Here is a 14,188-nt window from a genome sequence, read left to right on the forward strand (position 1 = left end):
ACAGTGAGCGCCATATCAACAATTAATAAAAGTAATAAAGGGTATAAAACGGCGAAAAGTACTAGTACCTGTCTTGACATGGGCGTCACCATCTTGTTTGTCACGTGATTACCCCCTCTGGCATTCCGAGTAAATTAACGCATGCAAAAATGACAGCACTAACGTGTACGTCATTTTCATTAATTGATACGTCTAACAAGAATTAACATAAATAAGCGTATAAGGATTTGATTCATAAATCGACATCTGATTGGGTGTTTCTATGCAAAAAATGTACGCAAAGCCATTCCTAAAGTAAGTAAGTATCATGTTTGATTTTGCATTTGATATCTCCCAGGCACTTCACTAAACAAGTACCACTACATATATTGCAGAACGTAGTTTTTTTACTGATTATTTTTGCGTGTACACAATGTGAACGCGGATAACAGTCAAATCCAAAGAGTTATTTCTGGTCATTTGTTGAGTGTTTTGTTCATGTCATAGGGCTAATTGATTTCCGTTAAACACCGATTGTAGGATGTTTACCTACTTAACGTAAACTGTTTTGTCTTAAATGACGACAGAGATCGGACGGGATGGCGTTTATAGTTGACTTACTTTTTGCCTGGATTGATTTGAAGTAAGATAAAAAAACACACCAGATAACGGCTGACGCACATTTTCGTTTTTATAAATGTTCACACAACTAAAAATCGTCGACTGTGAAATTTCCCCGACTTGATGGCTCGATCAGCACAATCCATTTATAAATAACTAATGATGAATTTATCACATTTTTAATATAATTTGAGCTAATCTCTCGTAAGCAATTTATGCGTATTCGAGACTGATTTAATGATCCATTACCTACTTTGTTGACATCGACAAATCAGTTAGTTTGATATTCGCATATACGACTCATTGTGGTTTTGGCTTTCTTTGCTATGTCTCAATAGTCGCATAATCAGAAACGCCGCTGATTCGGGAACTCCCGGAAATTAGGCAACCCAATTGGCTGCCAATATATCACATATCTAGTTTAGCGGGCCTATTTATCACTCTTACAGCCCATTTATCCCATTAAAGGTTTATAAATGCGCGAAATAGACAGTTTCCGATATTTCGTTTTAAACATATCTCGTTTTATCGAGATCTATTTATCAATCTAGCAACCTTTAATCCCAACCGAATATTTGTAAATTCGCGTAATTTACCGGTTCCAATAATGATGAATGGGTGCTAGAATTTGTTCGAAATGAAATAGGACGCGCTTTGACTGTATTGACACGTTATGATATATCAATAAGATATTTTAGGTTAAGATAAACATGAGCCTCGCTCTGTGAAAAGGGGGTTTAATGCATGTGCTTAAAGTGTCGTTCCAAATTAGCATGCGCAGTCCACACAGGGAAATCAGGGAAGACAATTTCCGCCTAAACTTGATTTTTTACAAGAAAAGACTTTTTTAAAAAGAAAAATATCATAAAAGCGGAAAATGTCTTCCCGGATTAGCCTGTGTGGACTATACAGTCTAATCTGGGACGAACCTTTACAAACATGCATGAATACCCCTTTTCACAGAGCTTAGACATCCTTATACTGTTGACATTTATGACTATTATCAAGAACGTGATGCTGCAAGTTTCAAGAACCTTAAAAATACATATAACATGCAACAACAACACATTATTATTTTATTCGTTTACTTGTAATGTTCATTATATTAATCCGTAAACAATAATACAAAAACAAACGTGAGACAAAAACGAAAAAAGGTATTCAATTCCGTGTTCTAGTTTTGACTGTTATTTTATGAATAGTGTTTTGAGTACATTAACCAAATTACTGTTCATAACATGATAAAGTGGTATAGATGCAAATTGTTCCGGATGCAGCTCTTGAATCAAAATATGGCATGCCTTAATGGTGAAATTTCCTAAATTGTTTTACTTCAAGAAGATATTTCCTGGATTATTATACATCAAAGATGCTCAATATTCATGAGATTTTTACTAGGTCGGACGAAGATTTCAATATTCTCTCTAAAGTAATATTAAAACAAAACTTCCACTCTCGCATGTATCCATGAAATAAACCGCGTCGATGTATATTTTAGTTCAGCAGCTAATTATCAAATTATAATTGGTCAAACTAATGCATTCGCCAACAGGCCATTATTCAAACAGAAGCTTAGTTTTCTTACATACTTGCCCCATGATATTTTAACGGACCTTTTCACGTTTTGGTAAATTGACACAATTAAACAAAAGTTGTTTCACCTTCGCAAATGTTCGTTGTAGTTATGATATTTGTGACGAAACAGTAAAACTGAACATTTATGAGAAATATCCATTTGATGCATCTTTTGACGATTTGAAAACCTGAAAATTATAAAGCGTTGCAACGTGAAACGATTGAATGATTTGAAAAGTTCTGTTGCTGTCATTATATTGTGTGACACTACGAGGATTGCTTATATTAATTATAAAATACATCATTAATTGTATGAGCACGGATGGTCGAGTGGTCTAAGCGATAGACTTCTACTCCAGGGGTCAGTGGTTTGAGCCTAGTTGAGGGTTACTATTTTTTCTTTCTTTAATTATATTCTTGTCTTTTACTGTTACTTTTAAGATCCAATGTTTACATTTATCGATATATAGCATTTAATGACAAACTTCAATACATGCCAAAATATGTGAAAAGTTTCCTTTAAAATCTAGGTAAATACGACATTATCAAACCGTATGTTTCCAGTCGACCAAAACAGAGTCTATCGAGTTGCCATTTTCCATTCGTTCATCTCAAAGTATGAACTCCAAAAAGACATCACGTGTTTAAATAACTCATATGATGTGTCGCATGAATTGAAGTATATTTGACGTGTTAAATAGATCGTGGTGGTTTAGTTTAACTTAATATAACGGTATCAGGAATAAAACTTCATGGTCATAATGTATAGGTCTAAACGTAACTAATAATTGACGCCGTATAATTACATGGTTTACACATGAACGCAAAATACTTTAATGGTTTAATTTTAATGTTGGATAACGCCTTCATCAATTGAGTAGCATTTCAAATACTGGTTAACAGCATTATACTAGACTGTGTCATTGCAACTTCTATGTATGGGCCGTGCTCTGTGAAAAAGGCGTTTGATGCGTGTGCGTAAATGTCGTCCCAGATTAGCCTGTGGAGTCCGCACTAGCTAATCAGGGACGACACTTTGCGCATAAACTTGATTTTTGCTAAGTAGAGACTTTCTTGATACGAACAATATCATAACAAGCGGAAAGTGTCGTCCCTGATTAGCCTGTGCGGACTGCATAGGCTAATCTGGGATGACACTTTACGCACATGCATTAAATCCCCTTTTCACAGAGCACGGCCCATATGTTAGTTTGATGTTATTTGAATAGTTCGAGAAGCTGATTTCGATTACCTTTTCCCAATATTTTCAATGTTTCAACTGTTATTACTAAAACGAAAACATATTGCTTGTTTTCAAATATACACTATCCCAATAAGAATCAACTTCTCTGAGAAAAAACTTTTCACAATCAAATATACATATATTTGTTAGTGGATTGGTTTTTCAGAGAAGTTGATTTTTTGTTATAATTTGATTATGTTTCATTCAAAATGATGTTTTTACTAATTATTATCATAGCCACACGCTAACCACCTGTGGGTTATTGTCGAAAATTGAAATTTTAAATTGAACAATTGATGGCATTGGTGATATGTATACATTGGTCATACTTCTGTTCCGGAAACAGTCCCATATACACACCACATACACTGCATTTATATCATGTTATTTTTGTTTCCATTTCAGTGGGAATCCCGGTTCTTTACTTGTTCCTTCAGGGCCAGCCTTTTATCCAAGGCTTCCTTTGTGATGAGCCTTCCATCTCCCTCCCTTACCGTCCCGACACCATAAGTACACCTGTACTTATCTTCGCCGGCGTCGGGACTTCTATCTTCTGTGTGAGTAGAAATAACGTTTGTTTGTACTACATATATGTGGGCGCCGGCGAGTGGCCTGCCCTTCTATTCATTTTGACAATTGTAGCTACACAATACCGAAGCGTTCTTCTGGATAAGTCATTTTGTATAAAGTATAGCTCTTTACCAGATAACGAGTAGCATACGAGTCTCATTTCCGACTCAAAAGTCATGACCCAGATATACAAGTAAAATATAATGAACGGAAATATCAATAAGTACACACGTCTTTGCTAATTTAAGAAATGTATTTTATAGGTCGTTATCGTGGAGGTTTTAAACGCCATCAACAGGAAGTATATACGCGAATGTCCCACGCGCGAAGATTTCTGGTTCATTGCTAAGGGCTACTCGGTGATGGTCGTCGGGTTCGTGGTTCAAGAGCTGTTTGTCGAATTCGTGAAAAGACAACTTGGATTCTTGAGACCCAACTTCATGGACGTGTGCCGTCCGCAGTTCAACAGATCACTATGCCCCGCGTGAGTTGGTTACTATTTCAGCCACCTTTAAATGTGTTACTTATCATCTTCGCGTGTGCAAACCGCTTTGAGGCTTATAAAATTGTCACAATCAGCTTTTTTCAGAAATATTGTTACAGCGTTTTTGCTTTCATCAAAAGCTAAAACATGAGAGAGTATTTTGTAGTGTAAATTTATTCTGGAATATTATTTTCTTATTTACATCGGTAATTTTTACTCTCAAACATTGAAATGTTTCTTTCTAAAGCTACATTACCGAGTACACGTGCAGCGGAAGCGATCACGACGCCGACGAGATTCGTGACAGCCGACAGTCATTTCCATCCGGGCACTCAGCCTTCTCCATGTACATCGCAGTTTTCTACTGCGTATGTATCACAACTTCAAGAGTTATCGTGTTTTAAGTCTATAATGCAGGGATAATTATAAGTCGTAAATGTTCAACCATGCCAGAAAGACGGATGGATAAATGCATTTAACGCATTGAATTTGCAGCTCAATACCACGGAACAAACCATTTAAAACTGTAATAAAACATAAAACAAGTTATTGTTCTCGCACTCAAAAGTATATTTATAAGTAATATATTAAAATGCAACCTAAAACTCGCGTGTGCTTTTCTATTAGCCTTACAAGGTCCTCTTCCGTGGTGAAATACGAGATGTAGTTGATACACTTGTCTAGTTTCCTTTTTTCCATCGTTGTCTTTGTGGAATTAAATAATATCGAAACAAAACACTTAAATATGTCCGCTAATTCTTTTTCCAGTTTTACATACAGAGACGGCTCCACGTCAGTTTCTCACGAATTCTGAAGTTCTTCCTGCAAGCTGCTCTCGTCTTCACTGCATCCATATGCGGCTTGAGTCGTATCAGGGACCACAAACACCATGCCTCTGACGTCATCGTCGGATTTACCGTCGGGGCAGCAGTTGCCGTCTTTGTGGTAGTATATTTATATATAATTAAAGTGCACGTTTATAGCGTTTTTTTCCTAACGAATTTATAATGTAAACAACAACACAGTCTAATGAATTAAGTCCTTAACATCGGCTCCCACTAACATTGCATCAAATAGTAATCGTTTACATATGGGCCGTGCTCTGTAAAAAGGGGGTTTAATGCATGTGCATAAAATGTTGTCCCAGATTAGCCTGTGCAGTCCGCACAGGCTACCGGTAATCTTGGACGACACTTTACGCACATGCATTAAACCCCTTACACTGCATCAAAATAGTAATCACTTGCACATTCTTTCAGTATAAGCTTTTGGCGGAAAACCTGCTCTCGACATCTTTAGAGGATGACGTCAGCAAATCATCCATGTCAACATCGACAGTGTCACATGACTTATGTTGCACATGCGCAACGCCAGTATCTTCAAACGTCGAATCGCATACGCCTGCCCCATTACTCCAAAACGGGTACTTTAATGACGTCCCAAACACACTCGACGAAGGCAGGCATACGTCGTTAAAACTTAAAAAGAGTTCTCCCGTTTGTCACCCTTTGTCAACACCAGTAACATTATCATCCCAACAAGAACTGGTTTGAATTTATACACGTGTTTTATATAAGTTTTTCTGAACTCGTGTAGCACAGAGAATTTGTTCTCAATGGAGTAGTAACCGTTACGAAATTTGTTAATCTGGTTGGAAGAACGTTTCTTACAAAAATTTAAAGCACGCTCTAACGTTGTACAACGGTTGTGCGGTTTTGAGAACTATATATTTCACAATGACTACCAAACGTTGCACATTTGATCGGACACTCGTGAAGTTCAATAGTTGTCTGGTTGTGTCAGCTGACTGTGCCACACAGATGACTTACAAGGCTTCATCCATATATGGCAGTTTTGCAGAATATCCAATAACAGACCGGTGTCTGGCAGACATTGCAATGTGGATACGAATTATACTTGCATACAGTGACTTTAATTCCTCAGAGGGCGAGTGGTTGGCACGTCGTATGACCTAGCACATTCAAGCACATTTATGTTATACATGTAGTATATGATGGCTGATGAATTGGCGATTAAAGGCGTTAGAAATGAGTGAAGTGGAAAGATCGGTCGATTTCATCATATTGAACTTCCCGACTTTGTTTTGTCCGATTAATCTGATTGCTGTTTATATTTTTAGAATAAAAAAGATGTTTGTCTAAATAATAAATTAATATTTTGGACTTCTATAGAACGGACAACATATCTGGATGGTCTTTTTTCAATACAATAAACAAAAAGGCAATTACTGTGTATTATCAAGGTAGATTACGTTTTATACGTGGGTGTCTTTAACCTCTCTTAAGAACGCACACTTGTAATATGCGGACTAGGACAACAATTGTATTTGTTTAGTTAATGACCGAACAGCTTAATGCTACAATTATCCCTTTAAAGAAAATAAATATTAAGATATTTCGTAAATTGTGTGAACTTTGCACATAAAAAATCACAAAAATATTCAATACAAAAAACGGATGCGGGGGGAAATAGAAATATCGGGCTCTTTTGATTTGTACAACATTTTTATTTCATTCAAATATTTGTAGTTGCTGCAAATCCGAATATTTTTTTTAACAATAATGTGATTGTGATGGGTCTATTCGTTATATTGTAAGTTTATTCGTAAGATTTGGTCATGACTATGCCTTGACATTAATTCACAAAGGCAGGATACATGTGTTGTTCACAAATCAACGAAATTGTGAAATTTCATGCGAAAAGCCATTTATTAAAATGATATACCGCAATAATAAATATGTAATTATGATACGAAAATAACCCGCAGCGACAGTAGCATTAACTTTAGATTAATACTTAATATGTTAGACTGCGCTTATTATGCAATTATTTATCGTCTACAATTTCAATTTGTATGTTCAGTGTTTTTGCCTTTTATATTTGACTTGAAAGAATACGTCTGGTCGAAATAAAAATATTTTGTTATTCTATACATCGCGTTGTGTACTTTTACCAGTTCATATACCAGTATTATAATTATGTATTGAATGCGTGTCTTGCAAACCAATATTCACTGACAGACCCGCCTCTTAAGAATTCTGAACGATCGACCGGTGTTTCTGTTAATTGTTCGGATTGGACTTTCAAACAAGGAATACCGATTACGTAAGTATTCTAATTTACAGAAGAGTAAGTCAACGAACACGTACCGTTTTAGCTGCAACTTAACAGATTAGTTACATCTCAGTATCAATTGATTGAAGCAACCAAACATATAACTCAAACTTTTTTAAGAACTTGCATCTTCAGTATATTGAATAATTAACCAAATAACAACAACACCAGCAAATAAAACTCTCCATCACACATCTTAAGTGTGACGAAGCTATTATATACAAAGAATATAATTTTGGGCGTGTGTTTAAAAGATCTTGAGTGATCGCATACGGGCGTAGTAAGAACATCTTGTCATGCGGTCGACTCCTTACTTGGTAAGAAAAAAATGATCTACAAAAGTTTGCATCATTTAACAAGAGAATTAGGAATAGGAGTGGCTTACTTAAAGATCTTTCGGTTGCTTATCCACTAAAATACTTAAGCAATTTCATATAATCTATTAAGAGGGTTCAATTGCTTAACCTAGAGTAAAAATCATCATCATCATCATCATCATCATCATCATCATCATCATCATCATCATCATCATCATCATCATCATCATCATCATCATCATCATCATCATCATCATCATCAATATTATCATCTTCTCATCATCATTATCATCATCATCATCATCATCATCATCATCATCATCATCATCATCATCATCATCAGCAGCAGCAGCATCAGCAGCAGCAGCAGCAGCAGCAGCATCAGCAGCAGCAGCATCAGCAGCAGCAGCGGCATCAGCGTCAGCATCAGCAGCAGCAGCATCATCAGCATCATCAGCATCAGCAGCAGCAGCATCATCATCATCAGCAGCAGCAGCATCAGCAGCAGTCAGCAGCATCACCATCACCATCATCATCATCATCATCATCATCATCATCATCATCATCATCAATCATCATCATCATCATCATCATCATCATCATCATCATCATCATCATCATCATCATCATCATCACCATCATCATCATCATCATCATCATCCTTATCATCATCAATATCATCTTCATCATCTTCATCTCGCCATCTCATAATTATCATCATCATCATAATCATCGCCATCATCCTATTCGTCGTCGTCGTCATCATCTTCATCCTTATCATCAACAGTATCAACAATAACAGCAGTGTTAAACAATATCATAATTACCATTACGAAACCTTTTTTCGTACTAATCACCAACCAACTTTCGCGTAAAACAATGTCCTTTTTCTGTCAAAAGGCTTCAATCTTATCCGGTCTTGGTTATTGACCTTCGTCAGAGAATATGAAATGAAAACTTCTCGAGCAATCGATTGTAAATAAGAAACGACTATTACGGATATATTAATTGTGTCAATAGGGTTTATTTGGTCTTTGTAAATATATATTTTTATTGGAACTCACTCGGTGATAGGAAAAGACACTTGTGACTTCTCAAAGGTATCTTACTAAGCACTTGGCAAATTAACTTATCAATTGGATTGTTATATCAATAATACCAGCGATATACAATAAATTAAAGAACATTCGAATAAGTGTTAAAATGTTCCATGTATACATCACACATGAAAGGTGAGGTTAAATAATGATTATTTTAATATTTGTGTTTTGTTAAATGCAATTACATATTTGTGGCATTACTTGTGCGATATGATAAATTTTGTTTATTTTATTTGTAAAGATGTGTATGTGTGTTGAAGGACTAAACACTGGACTTCTTGTCATTCGCAAGTAAGTTTTCTTAAACAAATGGCGCCTAGCGTATTAATAAAAAAAACTTAGTCAGTATTGTTAAATGAAAAACTCTGTCATATGAATATAATGTTTATTATATAAAAGTACAACATATGTTGTATACTGTTATTTTTTTGACAAGCCTTTAGCTTGTTAAGTATACAAACGTCTGCGTTAACCGGATGTCTATAATCGGCCGTGTACCGACAAAACGGCCCGATGGTCTTTGTCGTGTGTTATCTCTTTAATTACATATAATTCTATGTTGTTCCTTTACTTAAATTTGTAGCAGAACCAGCTTTCCGTACTTTAAGTTTTATTCAACCTAAGGGACTTTATGACCTATTTCGTTTGAAGTAATTTATGTGACGAAACCCACCGGGTAAAGGTAGACCCTCTGGATTTGATTGAGAACAATTCGGACGTTGTGGTTACTTTTAACAGTAAAATATTTATTTAAAAAGGCATATATCGTTTGGAAAAAAAGGTATTTGAGATAAAGTGTTTTTCATGTATAATTGGAACGTCTATAGGACTAAAATAATCACTCCGACCAGTGATTGTATTTCGGAAATCGTATTTTCGGTCAGAATGGTCAGAATTCGATACAAACGATTAAAAAGGTGTTATTTGAAATAAATTAAGATAGCTTGTTGGAAGAACAGAAAATGGAAGCGCATATCGTTGTTTTTAGTGTGAGCGTTAGCTCACGCTTAAGTAGAGAGGCAGTTTTGAAAATCAGTATGCTTTAACAACGCTAGGGACGACAGCTGCAGCTAATAAGGATAACCACTGCCTGTTTATACTTAACCACTGGTACACTGCAGACAGCATTTATAAGGTTAAAGAGCTTGTTCAACGATACGGCTTGTGCGACGACATTTGCCAGTTTATCATTGAAATCTGTACATATTGGATGCTTTCAGGGAAAACGGGGCTTAATACTGCATTAAAAGTCTGTCATGTCGGCAAAATTGTTGCTCAATAAATTTAAATGAAGCAATTAAATGTGAAAAAAGAGACATATTGTTGTTATTTTTTCTAAGTTATCTCTATAAAATAGATTTGAGGATAAACAGTGCACACAAATCTCGACCTGTGCTTTCAGACACACTCTTTATAAATTTGAATGGCTTGTGTTCATTTCCAACTTGCGATATAAAAAGCTATAACATAATTTTGAAAACTGAACTGCGTCTAAGATTATGCAATAGCGAAAACCTTCAGTGCATTCAGCGCTTTGATTTTCATTATCATTTTTTTCAATTGACCTCGCGCGATCCGTTTCTTTTCAGATATAAAAAATCTTACCGATTAGGCAGGCCGATATAATTTATATTAGCTCGCCAGATACGAATAAAAGGACCGCTAGCGACGTCATTTTGTTACTATTTAAAGTAACGATATGTAATAAATAAATATATTTTTATTAACGTCAGTTTTCCTATCACATTATATGCTAATTAAAACAGTCGCGCATATTAAGAAAGTAATGATCTCACATATTTAACCGACTACAGTATGAATTCTATATTAATTTTTACGTGCATTTTGTCTCTCATTTTATAGGCGTGAAAAACGTAGTATACAAAGTACGAAAACTCCCGAAAGTATTTCAGTTACCAAAGAATAATAATTAGACTTATTAAAAAGTTATGAAATTGTGTTTTCCTTATTTCACTACTATCTAAATTAATATATCTACAATGATAACAACAGAGTCATAACTCCCCTTAACTTGAAGAATTCACCAATTCTACTGAAAAAAATTCTTGGATGAGATATGTAAAACGTTGTGACACTCAAGTAACATTGACACTTATCTTGGGTATGTTATATAAATGTTTGGATAACTCAAGTAGCTGCCTGATACATTTTTTTTGGTAGATTATATAACGCCGTGGGTCTCTGAAGTGTCTTTCTTTAGAGTGCAAGATGGATAAGTTGTATCGTAACTAGCAAAATCTCTTTACATATTTCTTTAACTTTTGTTTTATTTTGTCTTTATGTCATATAATGTAGAATACATACACTTCAGCGAAACATTTGCATTATTCACAGTGGCGCCAAACAATGCATTTTTAAGCAGCTTTTAAACCTGATAATTTCAAACGTTCAGTTTTTCAGAAAATTGCTTATTTCAGAAACTAATTATAGATTGATTATGTCTTGTATGTATTGTGAAGCCATAGTTATATAAAAGAGTAAAATCCCTACTAAATAAAGGACGTTTATAACGTACGTATTATGATAATAAAATAACGGGTTCATTGCATTTTGTGTTTACACGACAGAAAGCACACATTGGTGAAGAGTTTGAGGTGAGTTACCGATATATATGTGTGTTTTTTACGCTTGCAATGCCGCCTATCAGGCCTTGGTTTTAATATAAATGGCTGTCCGGTAAGCACAGTGCTTGGTACACGCGTTTCTCCACGTAAGTATCTGTGTTTGGTTGGTGGTCACCATAAGGGATAGGTGGGTTTTCCTTCGGGTATTCTGGCTTCCCACCACAGCATAAGGCCACATCAAAATAAAAATACCTTTAGGAGAAAAATCAAATACAGGAAATTACAGCTGTACTCCAAAGGTCGTGCCATCTTTCGTGGGTCAAATATATAATTAGACAGGCGTGCTGGGGCACACTCCGGATCTCAACATGTAGCCTCAGGCGCGGAGAGACCTCGTAAACTTCGAAACATACACAAGCAATTATAAGATATGCCATTATTTTGCCAATTTTCTGACGGAGTCAATAACAGTATTGTTTTGGATATTCGAACACACATTTTGTATTGAGCAATCACATGCATAAACGTGTTTGCAAAGCAACAACAAACTATTGATAAATAAATTAGAGCAGGCATGCAATGGTTTTGTGATCGTAAAACTACTATTTATTGCGAACGGAATAACATCGTCGGGTCCGCAGATGGGCATTAATATAACATCTGGATGCATTTATTTTGAAATCCAATAGGACAAACATAAATAAATCTCCGTTACACATAACAAACAATTTTGAAGTTAAAACACCTGCTCTGTACATACACAATGATTTATTGTCGAGTTAAAAAACTTAACTATGCGTCAAGGCGTTTATCAGCATCTCGTCGTCAATTATGCAACGAGGCGTCACGGCGGTGAAACACGAACTATCCACAACATCTTGACTCTGTGCAACGATGGTGATAAATCACTGTGCAGGTTTTAAAAGAATAATTTTTTGTTAGGCCGGACTTTATTGGCAAGCCGTTGTAAGATAATGGGTGGAAATGCATGGTCTCACTCTAATGTTCTTACGACACAGTTCCATTCGAAAACTTGCACGAGGCTTAATCAGCAATTTGAGACTGGCATCTTTTGTGTGTGGAATGACGCAACGGCGAAGATCTTTTGAATACAATTTTCTCTAGCAATAGCTAAAAAGCTGCAGAGATAAACATAAGCCCAACATTATTTTAAGACGGACTGAGATGCATAATTCCAATAAAAAATAAAATAGCAATTTACTTACCTCGTTTAAACAAAAGTTAATTGATCCCATTCTTGATTTGTAATTGAGTATCGGAAACATATAAAATATATACCGGGTAGTTTGGGTAGTTTTAAATAATTCACATATGCATATTGGATTGATTGAAAACTTGCGTTGTTTTTGCACATTTATAAATATAATGCACGAAAAGGCTATGTAATCAGTATAAAATATAACTTAACATAATCTTGTCCAGTTCTCTATTATAAACTTTCGCATGCAAGCTTTATTTAAAATAAATATGTTGAGTCGAATTAATGAAGTAAAAGCCAGTCAACAGAAATTAAACGAACGGACAAAAGCGGCTGAATAATCAATTATACCCTACTTGAGCAAAGCTTGCGTCACCGAATCGTTGTAAACATGTGGGTACTAATTCTATGCGAACAAGTGCATGTAATGACAATATGCATTTCAACCGTGATTACATTGTGTTTTGTTAATTATCACCCGTTGTTGTTAAATTGTGAATATCGATACCGTGCATTTAAAAGAAATAATGACATAAAACATTCTCAGTATTAGAGAATCATAAAACTAATTTTTGAGCGTCAAAACAGATACTTGATTCGTAGGTTGTTGTTTGTTTTATTTTATTTGCGAATTTGTCATATAGGGTCTTGAAATTAATTATATGTGAATGTGGGAAAAATAAAAGCACCTTATGTTCAATCTGTCAGTGGTCTTATTTAATTTTGCTATTATTCCCCACCCATCAAAAGAAATGTAGGTCAGTTTGTAGGTCTGAAGCTCATTTCGTTTTGCACGAAATATTGAGAAAGCTTTGGCCTACGCTCATGTTGGAAATATTATTGTGAGCGTTGATAAAAGAAGTGATTATGAATAATATAAAGAATAGTTTAAAACATATTATGTTATTTTGAAAAAAAACGGTTAAGTGATTGTAAGCTCCTTTACAACATACATACAAACAAACTTTTATAATTTTCCTTTGTGTATTTTCAGATGCGAGAACTATTCGAAGATTTAAAGACTATACGATACAATTGATTGCGTCTACGATGTACTGTAACGACGTAGCGTATTTTTATGTCAACACACTATCTGTGATCAAACCACTATTTTCAACGAAAACTGAACGGAGACATATTTTAAAAATCATAATTTAAATTAGGTGTTCATTTGTATACATATGTCCTTGTTTTACTCCTAGGTTTAAAGCCACTATATTTACTTGTCAGTTAATTCAGCGTGGTTAGTTGGTCTGTAAAGCACAGCTTGATTGAAGTTTACTACGCTCACCTCATTATTGCAATCGAACAATCTGACAGAAAGAAGGATTTAAACTGTGGCTGCAGATTCGTCGTGTCA

At 35.2% G+C, this 14,188-nt stretch overlaps 2 protein-coding genes across 2 annotated transcripts in view; one reads left to right on the forward strand and one right to left on the reverse strand.

Annotated features, from left to right (window-relative positions):
• Positions 1 to 6,648, forward strand: part of LOC127874318 (phospholipid phosphatase 1-like) — an 8,547-nt gene extending 1,899 nt beyond the window's left edge. The window contains exons 2-6 of the mRNA XM_052418564.1: positions 3,824 to 3,975; positions 4,252 to 4,472; positions 4,720 to 4,840; positions 5,241 to 5,417; positions 5,732 to 6,648. Coding sequence (XP_052274524.1) covers positions 3,824 to 3,975; positions 4,252 to 4,472; positions 4,720 to 4,840; positions 5,241 to 5,417; positions 5,732 to 6,025 — 965 coding nt within the window. The 3' untranslated portion in view covers positions 6,026 to 6,648. The remainder of the gene's footprint in view (positions 1 to 3,823; positions 3,976 to 4,251; positions 4,473 to 4,719; positions 4,841 to 5,240; positions 5,418 to 5,731) is intronic.
• LOC127874321 (probable thiopurine S-methyltransferase) overlaps positions 1 to 14,188 on the reverse strand; it is a 195,058-nt gene that overhangs the window by 125,872 nt on the left and 54,998 nt on the right. The gene's annotated exons all lie outside the window — the stretch shown is intronic.

This window comes from Dreissena polymorpha, chromosome 3 (assembly GCF_020536995.1).
Source record: "Dreissena polymorpha isolate Duluth1 chromosome 3, UMN_Dpol_1.0, whole genome shotgun sequence".
Lineage (NCBI taxonomy): Eukaryota > Metazoa > Mollusca > Bivalvia > Myida > Dreissenidae > Dreissena > Dreissena polymorpha.